This window comes from Coregonus clupeaformis, chromosome 31, assembly GCF_020615455.1.
Source record: "Coregonus clupeaformis isolate EN_2021a chromosome 31, ASM2061545v1, whole genome shotgun sequence".
In the NCBI taxonomy this organism is placed as follows: Eukaryota; Metazoa; Chordata; class Actinopteri; order Salmoniformes; family Salmonidae; genus Coregonus; species Coregonus clupeaformis.
The window spans coordinates 2,030,569-2,052,315 of record NC_059222.1 but is presented as its reverse complement, the minus strand read 5'-3'; the positions used below and the strand labels follow the sequence as shown (position 1 = coordinate 2,052,315).

The 21,747-nt window shown below is 44.7% G+C and overlaps 1 protein-coding gene across 1 annotated transcript in view; it reads left to right on the top strand.

Annotated features, from left to right (window-relative positions):
- Positions 1-21,747, top strand: part of LOC121547188 (potassium voltage-gated channel subfamily C member 1-like) — a 107,101-nt gene that overhangs the window by 29,822 nt on the left and 55,532 nt on the right. Inside the window, exons 2-3 of the mRNA XM_045209736.1 lie at positions 15,382-16,357; positions 18,823-19,008. Of these exons, the coding sequence (XP_045065671.1) occupies positions 15,382-16,357; positions 18,823-19,008 (1,162 nt within the window). The remainder of the gene's footprint in view (positions 1-15,381; positions 16,358-18,822; positions 19,009-21,747) is intronic.

Here is a 21,747-nt window from a genome sequence, read left to right as displayed (position 1 = left end):
ACATATGACGTGTTGATCATAGAGTTCGATTTGTGTGTGAGTGTGTGTGTGTGTTTGTGTGTGAGCTCACTGATTCGACAATAGTATGTCACAGAGTTTCTGTAAGTTATACAGGGCGTCACAGTAGCTTGTAATTCAACTTTCTGGCGTACAGAGTAGTGTGCTTTAGGATTCGGTCATTTGACAATATAGCAGAGGGTAGCATGTGAGAGGACTGAGTTATTAGTAACATACTTCTCTCTCTCTACTCACGTTCTTGGTGTGTGTCTCCAGTGTACAGTACATATACAGTAAATGTGCACACACACTTGTGTAGGTTACACGCGCGTGTAAATACACACACACGTAACACACGCACGCACACACACACACACGTATTCTTAAACCCAAACCCAATCTTATGAAACACACACAATCTCACGTGCGTATGCAAGTCGCCACACACACACACATGCATCTCAATCACACCCCTTGTTGAGTGACCCCTGCTGCTTTGCCCTGCGTTTTCCCTTACTTCTCCCCAGGTAGCTGTCACCAGATCCCCCTTAGCACCAAGGTGAGAGGCAGGGGTGGTGGGGGTGTGACTGGCAGCAGAGGAGTGGCTGGCGGCAGAGGGGTCTCTGGCTACGTTCTAATATCCATACTAGCAAGCATACCACTTAGAATGAAACCCAATGGGAATTGTTTTTGTGCTTACTACAGTGTTTTACCAACACAACAAATGTGTGCCTTCCAGTTAATGCATGTATTGGGCATGCATTCTATGAGGTAGGGCCCCGTGTAGCTCAGTTGGTAGTGCATGGCGCTTGCAACGCCAGGGTTGTGGGTTCGATTCCCACGGGGGGCCAGTATGAAAAAAATAAAAAAATAATGTATGCACTCGCTAACTGTAAGTTGCTCTGGATAAGAGCGTCTGCTAAATGACTAAAATGTAAAAATGTGTCTAGTACGGACGTTGTGTCTCCCTAGCTATGGATTCCCGTGTCTTCGTATTGTGGAGCTATGGTACTTCTTCATTCTTGCTATTTTACTATTCAAATGTATAAATGTGCTTGAAAGTTTGCTTTCGTTGTGGTATTGAGAAAAGTGCACACTAATAATACAGTATCTTTTACAAGCTTTTCGGTAATTGCTAAATGTAGAACAAGTAATAAATTTTTCACACTGAAGCAAGCATAGCATAAAAAATGACAACTCTTTCTCTCTCTCTTCTCTCTTTGTCCCACTTTCAGTGTCTGCCCATTTCACACACTACCTCCCCATAGGGTGCTGCTTTCTCACACTCACCGTGTGCTAGTCTCATCAGTCCATTATTCAGCAGAAAATAAATGAGAAGATTTGTAAGATTATACCTTAATTGTACATAGTTGAAATCAAGGAACCCATTCAGGAAACAGAAACGAAATCCATATTTTTTTACTTTGAGGACCGGAAACAGAATCGGGAACGGAAGTGAGCTCTGGTGTTCCAAAACAGAACCGGTATTTTCTAATCTTGAGAACCGGTTAATAATGTTGTTTTTTGTTAAAAAAAGATTCCTAATGTTTAGTATATAATTCTGTAAGTCAGTAAAATGATGATGCTAGTAATAGCCTAAACACGTTCCAATTCACGTCATGTAATGATGTTCAGCGCTTCAAGCCAAGCTCCCTCCATGTCCACCCTCTCACTCACTCTCTCCCCACCCGTGAAATTTCAGACGCATCTTGCACCTGCACTTATCTTACCAATCAAACATACAAATAATTAGCTTAATCTAATCACAGTTTTTTTTTTTTTTTTACACTGTAGGGTGTAAGGCTGTATTTTCAGATTTCCCAGCATGCCTTTCAAGTGAATGTGAGAGATACCCACCCATGACTGTTTCATAGCAAGCTGCTCCATCTTCAGTAATAGTTGGAGTAAATGAATGAGCTAAATGTAAAAACGGTGTTGATTTCACAGGTTTTTTTCTCAAAAATAGCTTTATGAAGAGAGGGTACCTTTTTTGGTTCGAACTGGTTCAGAACTTTAGTATGCTGGTCAGAACACTGGAATGGACCAAAAAAAAATGTGAGTTCTGTTCGGAACGTAACAATTTAAAAATGATTTTGGTTCCAACCTCTGGTTGAAATAGAAAGACCAATCTAAAATGTACGTTAAACACTTACTTTAGTGGTGATGAAGAATATTTATATTTTTTTAGGGGGTAGATCAGCTTTAATATTTCAGATAGATTGTAACTTCCATCAATGTAATCATTGCATCATTTCCAATCCCCCATATGTTTTTTTTCTCGCATATATATATATATATATATATATATATATATATATATATACACACACACATATATATATATATATATATATATATATATATATATATATATATATATATATATACATACACATATACACATACATACACACATATATATATATATATACATACATACATACATACATACATACATACATACATACATACATACATACATACATACATACATACATACATACATACATATATACATACATCCATACACACACACATATCCTTTAAAAAAAAAATATTTCCCTTCATTACTTTCCAACCCCACCACCCCTTCCCCAATTGGAGTAAACTAGTGAACAACAACGCTTAGGCCTCTACTTCCAGCCCATACTATATATAATTTATGGACACAGTCAAATTCTACAATAATTATATTTTGTTTGTTTTAACTCCTGAACTTCTTCCGATCATTTCATGATGTCCATCTGGTTTGCTTCTATATGCCAACTGTGCTCTTTCACAAAAGCTTTCAACCTATAACCTATATACTTATTATGGACACAGTATGCTTTACATTTGTTATCTTGTTGTTATTAGTTGTTGTCATTAGTCCCATCCTTCAGCTCCATTCAACACCTCCCATCTATCTCTTAACACCATCCATATTGGATTTCTATTTGCCATATATTTTTCAACTGTACTGTGATGTTTTACAAAAGTTCTGAACCTTTCTATTCTCATTGTTTCTACAGAAATTGTTTTTGCTAAAAGTATTATTATATTATTGATCGATTGCTATGACTTTTTAGATCACCCAGTAGTGCTATCTGCAGGGTTAGCTCCAGGTAAATATTGCAATCCTTTAGCCATTCCTGGACCTGTGTCCAAAAACAAGCTACAAATGGACAATACCAAAACAAATGATCTAAGGATTCTGTCTCTTCGCAGCAAAATCTGCAGAGGTGGGAAGATTGTATCCCCCATATAAATAACATTATATTGGTAGCAAGAATTTTGTATAATAATTTAAATTGAAAAATTCTAAGTTTTGAATCCGGCGTCGTTTTGCTTATCAGTTCATAAACACTATGCCATGGAATCGGTACGTCAAAAATCTATATTTTGCAATCTATATGGGATGGCTGTCAATCCTTTGGTCCTTAAATTAAACTGGTATACTTTTTTATTTATCACAATTTTCTTTAACCAATTATGTTCTTTAATGCAGGGCCGACAGACAAGTTCCTTACTTTTTCCCCCTTCCACTTTCCTCTTCCATTTTTGCAGTAATGCTGCAATTATTTGGTTGTAATTTTGGGTAGAGCAGACATTTCCATATGTTTTTGTTAGATGTGTCTGTTACTTGAACTCTGTGAAGCATTTATTTGGGCTGCAATTTCTGAGGCTGGTAACTCTAATGAACTTATCCTCTGCAGCATAGGTAACTCTGGGTCTTCCATTCCTGTGGCGGTCCTCATGAGAGCCAGTTTCATCATTTCGTTTGATGGTTTTTGCGACTGCAGTTGAAGAAACTTTCAAAGTTCTTGACATTTTCCATATTGACTGACATTCATGTCTTAAAGTAATTATGGACTGTCATTTCCTTTTGCTTATTTGAGCTGTTCTTGGCATAATATGGACTTGGTCTTTTACCAAATAGGCCTATCTTATGTGTACCCCTGTTACAGGAGGGGGTCGCAGTTCCGGAGCGACCCACTAGGTGTCATCCTCTGACAACCTTAGGCACCTCCTTACTCACAGGTTGGACTAATCATCATTGTATTGGTGTCACCTGTGTCTACCTGTTCACCTGTGTATTTATGCCCTCACTTCCCAGTGTTCCCTTGCTCAGTTTTCTCTGCTAGTTTCTCTATACTCAGCAGTACTAATCAGTGTCTGATCGAAGAAGTATGTACAAGCGTTCTCCCTGTTTCTTTATTATTTCAGTCGTAGTTACTATTTCGTATTTTGGCTGTCAGCCTGTTTTTGGAGACTTATTTGCTCCACCTTTCTTTAACATGTTACGTCCGTTGTTTTGTATCCTGGCTTCGGGACCACCAGTAAAGATCCTTGTTTCACCATCTCTGCCTACTGCCTACTGTCTATCCTGCACCGCACCGCACCCTTACATACCCCCCTACCTTGTCACAACACAACTGATTGGCTCAAACACGTTAAGAAGGAAATACATTCCACAAATTAACTTTTAAGAAGGCACACCTGTTAATTGAAATGCATTCCAGGTGACTACCTCATGAAGCTGGTTTAGAGAATGCCAAGAGTGTGCAAAGCTGTCATCAAGGCTGTCACGGTTTCGGCCGAGGCTGCTCCTCCTCCTGGTTCGGGCAGGCATCGGCGGTCGTCGTCCCCGGAGTACTAGCTGCCTCCGATCTATGTTTCATGTTCGTTTGGTTTGGTCTTGATGTTGTACACCTGTGTCTAGTTAGTCCTCATTAGTGTTCTATTTAAGTCTCGTTGGGTGTGTCTGTGTTTGTGTGTGATTATTTCTGTCGTGTGTTGTGCTTGTTTTGCTTTCGCTCGGTTGAGCCTCACTCCACTGTGTTGGAGCGTTTACGCACATGTTTAGTGCGCCTTTTGTTTGTGTCGCCTTCGTGCGTAGTTTCGCCTTCGGGCAAAGTTTGTTCGTATTTTCCTTGTTGGAATTTGAACTAAAGTCTTTTGGACTATACTTCGGTGTCCTGCGCTTGATTCCACCACTACACCCACCTACAGCATTCTTGACAGAATCACACACCATAAAGAATGGAATCAGCAGGAACCGCAGCAGCCCAGGCGACGCTGGAGGACAAGGTCCGTGAACAAAGTGACCAGATCCTGCAGATGGGGTCCGCACTGCAGGAGGTGATCACCACCATCCGAGGCTGGGGGACTCCTCCACCGCCATCCTCCCTGCCAGCACCATCGGCCAGTCAGCCCATTCCCGTTCCGGAACCCCGAGGAGTTCGACTCTCGCTCCCGAGGGCCTACGATGGGACCACGGCCGGGTGTCAGGGATTCCTTCTCCAGGTGGAGCTGTACCTGGCCACCGTGCACCCGGCGCCCTCGGGACATGAGAGCGTGTCCGCCCTGATCTCCTGCCTTTCCGGGAAGGCGTTGGAATGGGCCAACGCGGAGTGGAGGAGGATCGACGCGGATACCATCACCTACGACGAGTTCTCCCGCTGCTTCAGGGCGGTGTTTGACCATCCCCCGGAGGGGAAAGCGGCGGGGGAGCGTCTGGTCTTCCTCCGGCAGGGGAGGAGGAGTGCCCAGGAGTTCGCCCTAGAATTCCGTACTCTAGCGGCAGATGCAGGGTGGAATGAGCGGGCTCTCGTCGATCACTACAAATGTAGTCTTCGCGAGGACGTCCGTCGGGAGCTGGCCTGTAGGGACACCTGCCTCTCGTTCGACCAGTTGGTCGACATGTCCATCAGGCTGGATAACCTGCTAGCTACCCGCGGACGTTCCGAGGGGGGTCCGTCCATTTCACCCTCCAGCGCCTCCGAGCCGTGCCCCATGGAGCTCGGGGGCGCTGGCGCTAGAGAGCGGAGGAGGAAGAGCCCGAGGGGGCCTGTCTCCTGCACCAAGTGCGGTCGTGGAGGGCACACTGCGGCCAGGTGCTGGGGAGGGTTCTCCGAGGGAGAGGACAACAGGCCACGCACTGGGGGGGCCTCCCAGGTGAGTAGACACCCCGCTTACCCAGAGCTTTCTGTTGCGCACTTTTGTATACCTGTTGGTTTTCCACAGGTTGCACCTCATTCCCAGCATAAGGCGCTAGTAGATTCAGGCGCAGCTGGGAATTTTGTTGATCGAAAGTTTTGTTTAGAGTTAGGGATCCCTCTCCTACCTGTTGACAAACCTTTTCCCGTACATGCCTTAGATAGCCGCCCGTTGGGGTCGGGGTTGATCAGGGAGGTCACAGCGCCACTTAGGATGTGTGCGCAGGGGGGTCATGAAGAGACTATACAGCTGTATCTGATCGACTCTCCTGCGTATCCAGTGGTGCTGGGGATTCCCTGGTTAAGCACCCATAACCCTGCTATTTCGTGGCAATAGAGGGCTCTCGATGGGTGGTCTGCTCAGTGTGAGGGGCGATGTCTGGGTGTTTCCGTGGGGGCGACTTCGGTGGAAAGTCCAAACCAAGTGCCCGCACTGCACATTCCGCCTGAATATGGGGATTTAGCTCTTGTGTTTAGCAAAACTAGGGCGACGCAGTTGCCTCCCCCATAGACAGGGGGATTGTGCGATTGATCTCCAGGCAGGAGCAGCGCTCCCACGGAGCCATGTGTATCCTTTGTCTCAAGAGGAGAGGAAAGCTATGGAGACTTACATAGCCGAATCTTTGAGACAGGGATACATTCGGCCTTCCATTTCCCCCGCCTCTTCGAGTTTCTTTTTTGTGAAAAAGAAAGATGGAGGGTTGCGCCCGTGCATTGATTACCGTGGTCTCAATCAAATTACTGTGAAATACAGTTATCCACTCCCTCTGATTGCGACCATGACGGAGTCATTGCATGGGGCGCGGTTTTTCACAAAATTGGATCTCAGGAGCGCGTATAACTTGGTGCGCATTAGGGGGGGTGATGAATGGAAAACGGCGTTTAGTACCACATCAGGTCATTTCGAGTATCTTGTCATGCCATATGGGTTGATGAATGCTCCATCAGTCTTCCAATCCTTCGTAGATGACATTTTCCGGGATATGCAGGGACAAGGGGTGGTCGTGTACATTGATGATATTCTGGTGTACTCGTCTACCCGAGCCGAGCATATAACCCTGGTGCGACGTGTATTGAGGAGTCTGTTTTTCCAGGAGTCGGTCTCCTTTTTGGGTTATCGGTTGTCCGCGTCAGGGGTGAGAATGGAGGTGGATCGTGTGTCCGCTGTGCGTAATTGGCAAACTCCAACCACTGTAAAAGAGGTGCAGCAGTTCTTGGGCTTTGCGAATTACTACCGGAGGTTTATCCGGGGTTTTGGACAGGTGGCAGCTCCCATCACGTCCCTTCTGAAGGGGGGTCCGGTGCGCCTGCAGTGGTCAGCTGATGCGGACAGGGCCTTTGGGAGACTGAAGGACCTGTTTACGTCGGCTCCGGTGCTGGCGCATCCGGATCCCACAATTCCATTTCAGGTTGAGGTGGACGCGTCTGAGGCTGGTATAGGGGCCGTTCTCTCTCAACGGTCCGGCTCGCCACCTAAACTCCGCCCCTGTGCTTTTTTACTCCAAAAAGCTCAGCCCGAGCGGAGCGTAACTATGACGTTGGGGACAGGGAGCTGTTAGCTGTAGTTCAAGCCCTTAAGGTGTGGAGGCATTGGCTTGAGGGGGCTCAACACCCTTTCCTCATTTTGACTGACCATCGGAACCTGGAGTACATCCGGGCAGCGAGGAGACTGAACCCTCGCCAGGCTCGATGGAGTATGTTTCTCACCAGGTTCGTATTTAAAATCACGTACATCCCTGGGTCCCAGAATGGTAAGGCAGATGCACTGTCCCGGCGGTATGACACGGAGGAGAGGTCCGTTGAGCCTACTCCCATACTACCGGAGTCTTGCCTTGTGGCACCGGTGGTGTGGGAGGTCGATGCCGAGATCGAGCGAGCGTTGCGTACAGACCCCAGCCCTCCACAATGTCCTGAGGGTCGGAGGTACGTTCCGCTCGAGATTCGGGATCGACTCATCTACTGGGCTCACACGTCACCCTCCTCTGGACATCCGGGTATTGGCCGGACAGTGCATTGCCTTAGCACTAAATACTGGTGGCCTACTTTGGCTAGGGATGTGAGGGTTTACGTCTCCTCCTGCTCGGTGTGCGCCCAGTGTAAGGCGCCCCGACATCTGCCCAGGGGTAAGTTACAGCCCCTACCCGTTCCACAACGACCATGGTCCCACCTCTCGGTGGATTTTGTAACAGACCTTCCCCTCTCTCAGGGGAATACCACCATCCTGGTCGTTGTGGACCGGTTCTCTAAGGCCTGTCGTCTTCTCCCTATGTCGGGTCTTCCTACTGCCCTACAGACTGCTGAGGCCCTATTTACCCACGTCTTCCGGCATTACGGGATCCCCAAGGATATAGTGTCTGATCGAGGCCCCCAGTTTACCTCCCGGGTGTGGAGAGCGTTTATGGAGCGTTTGGGGGTCTCGGTTAGCCTTACTTCGGGGTACCACCCGGAGAGTAACGGGCAGGTAGAACGTGTTAACCAGGATGTGGGTAGGTTTCTGAGGTCGTATTGCCAGGACCGGCCTGAGGAGTGGGCGCGTTACATTCCCTGGGCCGAGATGGCCCAGAATTCTCTCCGCCACTCCTCTACCAACCTAACCCCTTTCCAATGTGTATTAGGTTACCAGCCGGTTCTGGCACCATGGCAGCAGAGCCAGATCGAGGCCCCTGCGGTGGATGATTGGATGAGGCGCTCGGAAGAGACGTGGAACGCTGCCCACGTCCACCTGCAGCGGGCCGTCCGTCGTCACAAGGCGAGCGCCGATCTCCACCGCAGTGAGGGCCGGTGTACGCACCCGGAGATCGAGTCTGGCTCTCTACCAGAAACCTACCCCTCCGCCTGCCCTGCCGGAAGCTGGGTCGGCGGTTTGTGGGGCCCTTTAAAGTCCTGAGAAGATTGAACGAGGTGTGTTATAAGTTACATCTACCTGTTGAATATAAGAATATTAACCCCTCGTTCCATGTGTCTCTTCTCAGGCCGGTGGTAGCTGGTCCACTCCAGGACAATGAGATAGGAGAGACTCCTCCGCCCCCATTGGACATCGAGGGGGCTCCGGCGTACACCGTTCGGTCCATCTTGGACTCCAGACGCCGGATGGGGGGTCTCCAGTATCTCGTGGAGTGGGAGGGGTACGGCCCGGAGGAGCGGTGCTGCGTGCCGCGGAGGGACATCCTAGACCCATCTCTCCTGTCGGAGTTCCACCGGGACCATCCCGCGCGCCCTGCTCCGCGTCCTCCTGGTCGTCCCCGAGGCCGGGGTCGGCGCACGGCTGGAGCCGCGCGTCAAGGGGGGTACTGTCACGGTTTCGGCCGAGGCTGCTCCTCCTCCTGGTTCGGGCAGGCATCGGCGGTCGTCGTCCCCGAGTACTAGCTGCCACCGATCTATGTTTCATGTTCGTTTGGTTTGGTCTTGATGTTGTACACCTGTGTCTAGTTAGTCCTCATTAGTGTTCTATTTAAGTCTCGTTGGGTGTGTCTGTGTTTGTGTGTGATTATTTCTGTCGTGTGTTGTGCTTGTTTTGCTTTCGCTCGGTTGAGCCTCACTCCACTGTGTTGGAGCGTTTACGCACATGTTTAGTGCGCCTTTTGTTTGTGTCGCCTTCGTGCGTAGTTTCGCCTTCGGGCAAAGTTTGTTCGTATTTTCCTTGTTGGAATTTGAACTAAAGTCTTTTGGACTATACTTCGGTGTCCTGCGCTTGATTCCACCACTACACCCACCTACAGCATTCTTGACAAAGGCAAAGGGCGGCTATTTAAAAAATCTCAAATCTCAATATATTTTGATTTGTTTAACACTTTTCTGATTACTACATGATTCCAAACGTGTTATTTCATAGTTTTGATGTCTTCACTATTATTCTACAATGTAGAAAATACTAAAAATAAAGAAAAACCCTTGAATGAGTAGGTGTTCTAAAACTTTTGACCAGTAGTGTATGCCAGACTGCTCTTACACAGGTTTTGTAAGGTTCAAGAATACCAGGAAGCCTGAATTTCAGATCCCCATTTGGACATATAAACAATATGCAGATGTGTCCCATCCATATTGTCTGCCTATATGGTAATCCATTACCACAGCTTGGCCAATCAAATGCCTCGATACTGGCATGTCTTTTAAGAGTATTTATGTCTTTATGTTTTATGATTTAGGTCACTCTGTACTGTGAGAGACTACTGCCTTTCAGCTAATCTTGACTATACAGTACATAACTCAAATTCATTTTCTTCTTTTAAAAGAGAAAGAGAAGGAGAGAGGGCTGTCGTAATATGCGTTGGGTAATGAAACATTTACCCAAGAAAACACATGGCCCTTCCCCTCCATTTTGGTATGTTTCATGAGCTGCTTTCTATATACTGTATGTTGTTCTAAATATATATTATAAACATCGAAAAAAAAAAAAAAGTTTTTAAATGGTTCTTCCTCAGCTCTTAAGGTTCCTTGGAGAATTCTTGCCAGATGAAGAACCTTTGAGTTAAGTGTGGGGTTCTTGACGTGGCATCTACGGTTCTTCAGAATTCTTAAAGATTCTTGAAATGTATGGAAGCCTGCAGATGTCCCTTTCATAGCACATAGCAAATTGGCTAGTGTTAACTTTTGTCAGTGTAACATTTCTAGTGTTGACTCAAGAGTTAAATATACACTGTAAAGAGTTGCATTAACACTCAGTGGTGTAAAATAACTCCAGTGTTGGTGTTAATAACCAGAGTTGAACCAAAACCACACCTATTTTTATCATAGTTCCCAGCATGCTCTATTGCGGGTAGATTTTTTAAAATTGTTTGCTTCAATATCTATGTTTTTGCATGTACATTGATTGATTCATTAACCTTGTGCTACTCAAAAATATATAACATACATTTTTCTAAACTATTTTAATCTGTTACTTATTGCACTCGTTACTGAAATGTTTGTTCCAGTTTAGATGTTCAAGGTAGTCGCATAACTTAGTCTTCCCAACGCTGGCAGTCATTCTGAATGCAACTTGCGGGTGAATAAAAATGCAAAATGTTTGATATCCCCACTCTGGCTGGATTCCAATAGGAATTACACATCACTTTGCGAGTCAGCATAATGTGACTTGCAGGCTAATATAGCCTATAAACTATGAGTTTCAGGCCACTGTATTTGGGGAAAATTAGGCCGTCAAAAGAAGGCCTTATGAAATATGTATTGTCTTAAAGAATGTAATTTGAATGACAACATATTCACTTAGGATCTCATTTGGTGAAGGCCACAGGACTGAAAATGAATGAGTGCAGCTACCATGTCTCCGTCACTAGCAAACACAGTCATGGGTGGTACTAAAATTCACTCAAAAGGCGCCCTGGGAAATATGCAAATAAGGCTTAAAACCCTACAGCAGGGCTATACAATTCCAGTCCTGGAGGGACGAAACATGTGTGGTTCAAAGAACCATCCCATTTATGGTTCTTCAGAGGCCCTAAAATGGTTCCCCTATGGCATCGCTCTCAATAAACGTATTTGGTTCCAACTTGCACCTTTATTTATAAGAATGTATGTGAACAACAGAGAATATACACATAGGAGACACACAATACAGTGAGGGCACTCAGGCATTTGACATACAGTATATGGGCTCTACTCAAGTATGAATTTATCCCCATAAAATGTATTCCGGTCATATATGTGTTTTATTATTTATATGATAATGCACAAATTATCTATACTGGATCTATAAGTAAACTGTAGGTCATGTAACTGTAAGAATGTCATGGGAAAAGATGACGCTAGTAGCCATGCACAAATATTATCACTCCAGTGTAATTGACTCAGGAACATTTGAATGGTCCAGCGTAATGAGCTCCACTACACACAGTACAGACAGTCAGGCCACTTACAGACTGCACAGACAGCAAATGCCAGCAAAACAAATCGCCTCAGTGAGTGAGTGAGGAAAATGGGAGCGCGGCGAAGGATGAACATCAAAGTGGAAATAAAGCAACTCCCTTTTTCTAAACTGAGTCACCATCTCTTTACGGGAAACGGTCTGGGCAGATTGCATATCTCAGCGCCGGGACGCTCTTCTAACTTTGCTCGTTTTCTGTTTTTGTTTTTTTGCTCTCTATCCAAGAAATTCGCCCGGAGGAGAGAGAGAGTTTTGGAAAGGAATGAGCTAGGCTCAGAGATGCAAGACATTGTAGTATATGTAAATGATGCTGTTTGAAGATGGGGGTATTCTCCAGAGGCAGAGAGAAAGGGAAGCAGTGTCCAAACAGCAATTGAAGTGTACTAATGACACTCAGTGTGATTTTAGCATATCCCATTGCTTTCTTGGCCGTGTAGGATGTCATTTCGTCAAAATGGTCCAGAGATGGCAGCTTATTTAGGCTGTCGGCTAATGTTTAACTTCCATCCCCAAGTTGAAAGACAGTATCTGCACACCACATCACCTCAGATACTGTGTACTTAAGTTGATTAATTACATCCCACACTTTCTGAAGGCACTGTATGTTATAATAATATAATAATAATATATGACATTTACCAGATGCTTTTATCCAACGCGAATAACATTACAGTGAGTGCATACATTTTTAGTAGGTGTATGTGGGGCTCCCAAGTGGCACAGCGGTCTAAGCACTGCATCTCAGTGCTAGGGCGTCACTACAGACCCTGGTTTGATTCCAGGCTGTATCACAATCCGGCCGTGATTGGGAGTCCCATAGGGCGGCACACAATTGGCCCAGCGTCGTTCTTAAGTGACTTGCCTAGTTAAATAAAGGTAAAATAGAAAAATTTGATCACTTTGGGAATTGAACAAATTGCCTTGGCATTGCTAGCTACACAGGACCACTGTACCCATATATTGTTATAGACTGGATGTTGTCGTTTAGTTTTAGTACATTTAGGGCAACCTACAGTTTGAAATTAAGCCTGCCTTTTTGGATATCTCAAATGAACCCTTTGACAGGATAATATTCAGCTTGAGGTCTTAAATAATAATAATAAATGCCATTTAGCAGACGCTTTTATCCAAAGCGACTTACAGTCATGCGTGCATACATTTTTGTGTATGGGGGTTGATTGATATGATGTCTCTGACTGATTGTACTCCTGTTGTACTGTCGGATTTGATCAATGGTTAATAAATAAGTACCAGTTTTTAGCACCCATGTCGTGCATTATAATGCATTATGCATAGCTCAAATGGCATAATAAATGTACTTATAGTTATTATGAAGAGGATCTCATAGGAAGTATTGATATTTACTCAGGTACCAATCATACAGTGCTTTATACAGTAGCACCATAATAGCAGTAGTGGGAGTATAAGGAGTACCTATATGGCTAATTGGAGGGTGATTGGAGGGTGTTTTAGCAATTTTTGCATTTGCAGAACTTTTTTAAAAGTAGGGGGTTAATAACATGACTGAATGGGGAGTATTGGCTCCCCACTACTGTTACATTGCAATGATGTGTAATGGATCATGTAGATGATTATGTTAAAATAGAGTGCTATCTCAAGCACTTTGGGCTTTAGGGATTTCCACTGTATGATTAATATAGTAGTTGTAAGGGTCCAAAAGTTGGTCAATACATAATGTACAATAGGGCTGTCAGTCATTTTACTTTGTGTATAATACTTTGATTTATGCGTGAATTGTTATTTCAACATGACATATTTTCAAATAATCTGGCTAGTTATTAACATAAATTGGGACCACATTTAATCACGCTGGGCCGCAAACAGGCTCAATGACACACGTTTCAGGCCCTTTATGTTGAACATTCAATATGAGGGGGTGAGCACGTGCCCCATCCTGATTTTGAAACCCATTCAGTGCACTCTGAGATACATAGATATTTATAATTCATCAGCTTTATCCTTTAATGACTATATGTTCTGTTTCCACATCCCTTTCTTTTGTGTCCTCTCCATCTTTCTTTCACTCCCCCTTTCTCTGTGTCCGTTCTGCGCCAATGAAACAGTAGTCTGTATTCTCATTCCAGCCAGGTCCACTCTCCCTTTTCTCCATTCTGCAGGTTTATGATGCGTGGATCCCAGTTTTCAACTTTTTCCACCGCTTCTCCTTAGGCTGTCATGCCAAAAAAGGACATACCCAAATATAACTGCCTGTTGCTCAGGACCTGAAGCAAGGATATGCATATTCTTGATACCATTTGAAAGGAAGCACTTTGAAGTTTGTTGAAATGTGAAATTAATGTAGGAGAATATAACACATTAGATCTGGTAAAAGATAATACAAACAAAAAAACATGCGTTGTCTATTTTTTTGTTTTGTTACATTAATTAATAAATTAAATAAATTAATTTTAATATGCCATTTAGCAGACGCTTTTATCCAAAGCGACTTACAGTCATGCGTGCATACATTTTTGTGTATGGGTGGTCCCGGGGATCGAACCCACTACCTTGGCGTTACAAGCGCCGTGCTCTACCAGCTGAGCAAGAGAAAGGCCACAATATAATATTGCAGTTTAGGCGCAATTTAGATTTTGGCAGCAGTAGGTGTGCAAAGTATCAGATTGATCCAGTGAAGCATTGCAATACTGGACTATTTTGTATCAAGTCTGCCTAAATGTGCCGAATTGGTCAATTGATACATTTTCAAGTACATAACTATAGAGAACATACAAAAATTATATGGTAATACAAAATGTAAGTTTACACACTCCCAAGAATGTCATACATGATGGATCATTGGCTTATACTCTAACTATCTAGATGGCCGGGCGGGGTGGGTGTGGAGCCAGAGACAGCAGGGGTTCAAACTGTAAAACCCAGTTCCTACATTTGAATATAAAAATGGATTTTATCAAACAAAACTATGCTACATTTTATCTATGGGACCCTTAGGATGACAAATCAGAGCAAGATTACTGAATGTAAGTACATTATTTACCTTCAGAGGTGAATGTATCAAACCAGTTGCTGTGATACGTTTATTGTTGTTGTGCACTCTCCTCAAACAATAGCATGGTATTTTTTCACTGTAATAGCTACTGTAAATTAGACAGTGCAGTTAGATTAACACGAATTTAAGCTTTCTCCCCATATAAGACATGTCTATGTCCTGGAAAGTTTGCTGTTACTTACAACAGTCATGCTAATCACATTAGCGCACGTTAGCTCAACCGTCCCATATACGGGACACCGATCCTGTAGAGGTTAATAATCTGGGCTCATCTCATCTGACCGAGTAATGCCCTGCAGTGTCCTGTACGGGCTGACTAACTGTTGAGCAACACACCATCTGTTTTTCTAGCTCTGTTGTTTGTATATGACTGTAACCCTTCTCTCCTTCCTCTTTCTTTTCTCCTTTACTGTCCCTCTATCTTCAACTTTCTCTTTGCCTTCTGTCTTTTTGCCTTTCCCCTGCTCTCTCTGTCCCTCCACTCTCTGGTTCTTTCTGTTCCTCTCTTCCAGTACTGCGCATTCCTCTCCCTTTTGTTCATCCTCATCTCCATCTCCACATTCTGCATGGAGACGCACGAGGCCTTCAATACCATCTACAACAAGACGGAGAACGTGACGGAGGGAAACGTGACGCGCGAGGTGATCGTCTACGAGGTGGTGACCGACAGCTGGCTTATGTACGTGGAGGGCATGTGCGTCATCTGGTTCACCATTGAGGTGATGGCGCGTGTGGTCTTCTGCCCGGACAAGGTCGAGTTCTTCAGGAGCACCCTCAACATCATCGACTTCATTGCCATCATGCCCTTCTACCTGGAGGTGGGGCTGAGCGGCCTGTCCTCCAAAGCTGCCAAGGACGTGTTGGGCTTCCTGCGTGTGGTCCGCTTTGTCCGTATCCTGCGTATCTTCAAGCTGACCCGCCACTTCGTGGGGCTTCGTGTCCTGGGCCACACGCTCCGCGCTAGCACCAACGAGTTCCTCCTGCTCATCATCTTCCTTGCTCTCGGAGTGCTCATCTTCGCCACCATGATCTACTATGCCGAGCGAATAGGCGCAGACCCTGATGACCCTACGGCTGCCAAACACACAAACTTCAAGAACATCCCAATTGGCTTCTGGTGGGCTGTGGTCACTATGACCACTCTGGGCTACGGGGACATGTACCCCGAGACGTGGTCGGGGATGCTGGTGGGCGCGCTGTGCGCCCTGTCGGGGGTACTGACCATCGCCATGCCTGTGCCTGTCATCGTCAACAACTTTGGCATGTACTACTCACTGGCCATGGCTAAGCAGAAGCTGCCCAAGAAAAAGGGCAAGCACATCCCCCGGCCCACCATGCCTGGCTCGCCCAACTACTGCAAGCCCGACGCCCTCGCCATGGCCACCGCCTCGCCCCATAGGATCCTGGGTAATGTACTCGGCGAGGTGATCGGGTCCGGAGGCCTTGACTGCCCCCTCGCTCAAGAGGAGATCATTGAAATCAACCGAGGTGAGACATTTCTATTTTTAATCCTCAGCCCCCTATTTTAAGACACAGACTGCAAGTTAACAAACTGGCTTCGACCTTGAATCGTAAGATTGGCATGAGTTTGTAAACACAACATGGAGCTTCGCTGAGCATCTGGGCACACCACCACTGGCCTCCACAAGGTCGTAGAACACAAATTACCCTGGCAAAATATTATATTCTTGGCAAAGAGGTTGTCAAACTGTACAGTTTAGCATCAACAGATATCCATTGAAATCAAACTTGGGACAGGGATTTGCACAGTAAGTGGGTGACTCTGGGTTGTATAAGACTTAGGAATCAGAATGTTATCTGACAGCTAGTTACAGGGACTCAGTAATCTCAGCAATAGTACAGTCCTGCAGATCCATGGGGTGTGGGTTTAGAGTGCCTCTATCCCTGATAGGGATGGGGGGGGGGGGGGGTGGGCTGATTCTGAATCTGCCCTTGAGAGATAGCTAACCCATCAGAACTCATGGGTAATTTAGGATCAACTGGCGAGTCCACATTTTCCGATAGGCCTCCATCTGTCTGCGTAGAACAAACACAGTACTTTAAAACCTAATTTGGATCTCTTCATAACAGCCTAATATACATACGTTTGGTTCAATAGTTTGGTTCAAATGTCAGACATTTTTTTTTTGAAAACTCTAGTGTAATATTTAGTACGTAATACATACAGTAATTCCTATATCATTTGGCATGATTGTGTATTACCTATGAACCCAAGATCCACACATGACAATACTGCACATGTTGTGTATTTTGTAGCCCTGGAGAAATCATCAGTGAGTCTGCAATTATAGTATTTTATTGCATCAGCATCTATAGTATCCCACCACTTTCTCGCTATCTTTCACACTCTCTTTTATAAGGGTTTTGCTGTAGGTTGTCAGTAAGTTGATGAGCAGGAACTCATGTGAGATAAGATTTGACAGCTGTGTCTGAGCATATGAGCACCAGCCACCCTGCAGCATCAACTCGCACCCCGAACCACCGCTTACATTTACATTTTAGTCATTTAGCAGACGCTCTTATCCAGAGCGACTTACAGTTAGTGAGTACATACATATTTGTATTTATTTTTCATACTGGCCCCCCGCGGGAATCGAACCCACAACCCTGGCGTTGCAAACACCATGCTCTACCAATATCCCTGCCGGCCATTCCCTCCCCTACCCTGGACGACGCTGGGCCAATTGTGCACCGCCCCATGGGTCTCCCGGTCACGGCCGGCTACGACAGAGCCGGCCGTGAGCTTAAATCACTACATCCAGTGTTTAGTTTACCATGCTGTCTAGCTAAGCCAGGATGGACATGAACTTTGACACATTGGCAATTATCAATTACATATCATAGTAGAGTGTATATTTGGGTGTTTTAGAAAACACAGTAGCTTAAGATGGTATTTAGCCCTGAGCTCTAGACTACATATAGCCACAGGAGATTGGTGGCACCTTAATTGTGGAGGACGGTCTCGTGGTAATTGCTGGAGCGGAATAGGTGGAATGGTATCGAATACATCAACAACATGATTTCCATGTTTGATGCCAACAGTCCCCTGTAGCTCAGTTGGTAGAGCATGGCGCTTGCAACGCCAGTGTTGTGGGTTCGTTTCCCACGGGGTAGCCAGTATGAAAATGTATTCACTCACTAATTGTAAGTCGTTCTGGATAAGAGCGTCTGGTAAAATGCCATTCCATTTGCTCCATTCCAGCCATTATTATGAGCCGTCCTCCCCTCAGCAGCTTCCTGTGCATTTAGCCTTCATTTGAAACGACTGCTCTTCATTAATGCTATTTACTTTATCATACACAGTGAAAAATACCATTTTTGTGAGTCCTAATAAAATACTCTATTGCATTGTATTTTTGTTCAGTAGGACACCATAGTTTGGTATTAGATTCGGCCCATTTTTAAGCTATTTTACTGAATCTGTCTCTGTCTCTGATTATGTATCTCATCTGCAGTATTCAATTGTGATCAGTAGCTTGTAGTAACACCTCCTCCCCCTATCCCTTTGACTATTTTCTTACACACTTTTCTCCAGTGATGGGAGACTGTATCGGTGGGCCAAGGTGCCATGCCAAAACCTCAGATATAGCAGCCAATCAAAGCCCCTAAGCTCACAACAGCAAGCTCTCTGATTGGGTCAATTGAATCATCAAGTAAGCAACTCCTCTCCTCCGGCTATGTTCCAATACCCATACCAACATACTATGTAGAGTGAAGCAATGTAATGGCCATGCATCCTAAGTGGTATGCTAGTGTGGATATGGAAACACAGCCCGGTTTGGCCTCAGTCTCCCATCACGACCTTCCTCCTCTACTATCCAGGTACCTCACTTCTCTCCTACCCTCCTATTCCTTCCTTCTCCTTTACTCTCTCCTTCTCCCTTGCTCTCCTTCCATCCCCCCTTTCCCCATCTCTCCTTCTTTTCCAAAAGATTCCAAGCAGAACGGCGACGCGGCCACTGCGGCCCTGGCGAACGAGGACTGCCCCACCATTGACCAGGTGCTGAGTCCGGAGCGAGAGGGCGCCAGAGTAACACGGGAACGCTACCAGCAGGACCGTGCTTGCTTCCTGCTCAACACCAGGGAATTCCGCGCCACAGATGGGAATGTGCGGAAAGGTATGTCGTTCCCGCAGGGGACGGGACTGTAAACACACACTACGTAGTCAACAGAGCTACACACAAGATTCCATAAGGCACAAGATTCCATAAGGCACAAGATTCCATAAGGCACAAGATTCCATAAGACACAAGCACTGAGAAAGATACAGATTCTCCCTATATAGAAGATGCCAACAGGGAAGGTGTGCAAGACACAAATACACTAATTATGTATACATGATCAAATACAGCATATATGGGAACTGATTTGTGGTTAGTTAGAGAGAACACACAGGCAAACACAAGCAATGGCCAACAGCATCATGGGAAGAGACATGACTGTGTTTGTGTGACAGGGAGGTTCCAAACATTAAGTTCTGACAGGACGCAACAACACCCACCTACACCAACACCTTTACTCTTCTGCTCTGCTCTGGTCTATACTGTCCTTGTTGTCATCCATCACACTTGGTATCACTAGCGGTTTCGGGGGGGGACCAGTGCCCCTGTGACAACAAGCTTGGACCCCCTTGTGGCCTCCCTAAATGCGGAGTCTGAAATAATTATCACAGAATTAATTTTTGCGATCATGTTCTTTTTATCTTATTTTTTTACATCCGTTATTAGACAGTGACAAAGCGAAACACTAAAGTAACCCAACACATTTTCTAGTGGGACTCCTTTAGGCGGAACACAACTGTATCGTACCACATGGATCTGCAAGTTTTTTTCGATTCAGAAGTTGAAAGAAATTTGGCGCAAATAATATTGTTCAAGCAAGAAGAAGGAAATGAAGAGAGGTGAGCAAAAATGTTTGATATGTTGTATTTGTAACATAGTTAACTATTAAATGCATTACAGAAGTGTAATGTTAGATCAGCTAATGTTAACCTGGCCGTTTGTTACTTTCTTTGTGAATTAATTAATGAATTGGCTTGAATCCTGGGCTATGTATTCGTTTGCATTGTTTTTGGTTTAGTTTTGTAGCTAATTCTTACAGTCAGGCATCGAAAAATGTATGGCAATATGAAAAAGGATATCATATTTCATCAAAAACACATGGTGCTTTTACTTAAACCACACATTGTAACGTTAAAAGGTTAGACATGAAAGCTAGCTACCTAGCAAGTCAGTTATTTTCAGTAAATGAATTAATAAGCTTGGTCCCCATTGCTTTTGCTCTATAGTTCTCACCAACATAAAGAGAAAAAAGGACATAATGTCCTTCTTCCAAAGAAAAGACAAGGCAGAAAGTCAGACAGAGCCAGAGGGTTCAAGTGTGGAGAGAGCAAGAGAGAGCAGAGAGCCTGCAGAGAGAGAGCAGGAAGACTTGTCCATTGGAGAGACTGAGAGTGAAGGCATAGTAGAGCAGGAAAGTGAGACAGATGGAGAGACTGAGGCTGAGGGGGACGTAGAGGCTGAGAGTGAGACACCAACAGAGGACCCATGTGCATCCACAGGCAGTGGACAATCAGGTTTGGGATGTTGAATAAATCTGTGGTTACTTGTAAAGCAGTGCAATTAGTCAGTTTATATGGTGTATAGAAATGTCGGTTTATGATTGAAATGAATTCTCATTTAACATGCTATTGGGCTTGTGATATAGATATCAGATGGATTTCAGAAGTTGTCTGATGGCTATGGTATGTGTCTAAAATTACCCAAATAGATACTTTTAATTATAGTTTTCTTTCTTCGACAGATGTCAGCAAATCCCGGGAGGACCCACCGGTGCAGCCAGTGATGAACATGTACCCAAGAACTCTGGTGGGGGACAGGAGGAGGAGCTTCAAGGCGGCCTGGTACCACATCCACCCCTGGCTTGAATATTCAAAAAAATCAGACTCTGTCTTTTGTTACGCCTGCAGGCATTTTAGCCTTCCCAAAGTCTCAGACTGTATTTGATTCAAAATTGGGTTTTAACAACTGGAAGAAGGCAACTTACAAAGAGGGGGAATTTGCAATTCATGCAAGGTCTGAGCAGCACAAACAAGCAATGATTACATGGAGAGACTATCAGAAAGCTGTAAAAAGTAATGCAACACTGGTAAATGCACTAAACAAGGAACACAACAAACAGGTTCAAGAAAATCGGGACTATATCAAAACAATAGACGTACTACTACTTACAGCCACACAAAACATTGCACAAAGAGGACACAATGAGTCTGCAGAGTCTGATAATAACGGGAACTTCATGGCAATCCTAGAAACAATAGCTAAGCATGACACAACAGTGAAAAAAAAGGTTAACTTCCATTCATAATGCAAAATACCCAAGCAAAGATATTCAGAATGAGGTTCTGAGTTGTTTGGCAGACATGGTTCGAACAAAAATTATAGAAGAAGTGAAAGACAGTGAGGTCTTTAGCATAATGGCAGACGACACAAAATATGTTAAAAAAAAAGGAGCAGTTATCTCTAGTACTCAGGTACAATTTCAGTGGAGCTGTCCATGAGAGCTTTCTCCACTTTGAATCGGCTGATCGACTAGATGCAGCAGGGCTTACTGACAAAATCATACACATATTAGAAAGTCATGGTCTTGAATACAAAAACAACCTAGTAGGCCAAGCATATGACGGTGCTTCAGTTATGAGTGGCAAGCATTCAGGCGTCCAGTCACGCATTAAAGAACAAGCAAAGCATGCCTTTAACATACACTGCAATGAGCACTGTCTAAACTTAGTTTTAGTGGATACAGTCAAAGCTGTCGCTGAGGTAGGACTGTTCTTCTCCTCACTAGAAAGATTGTAT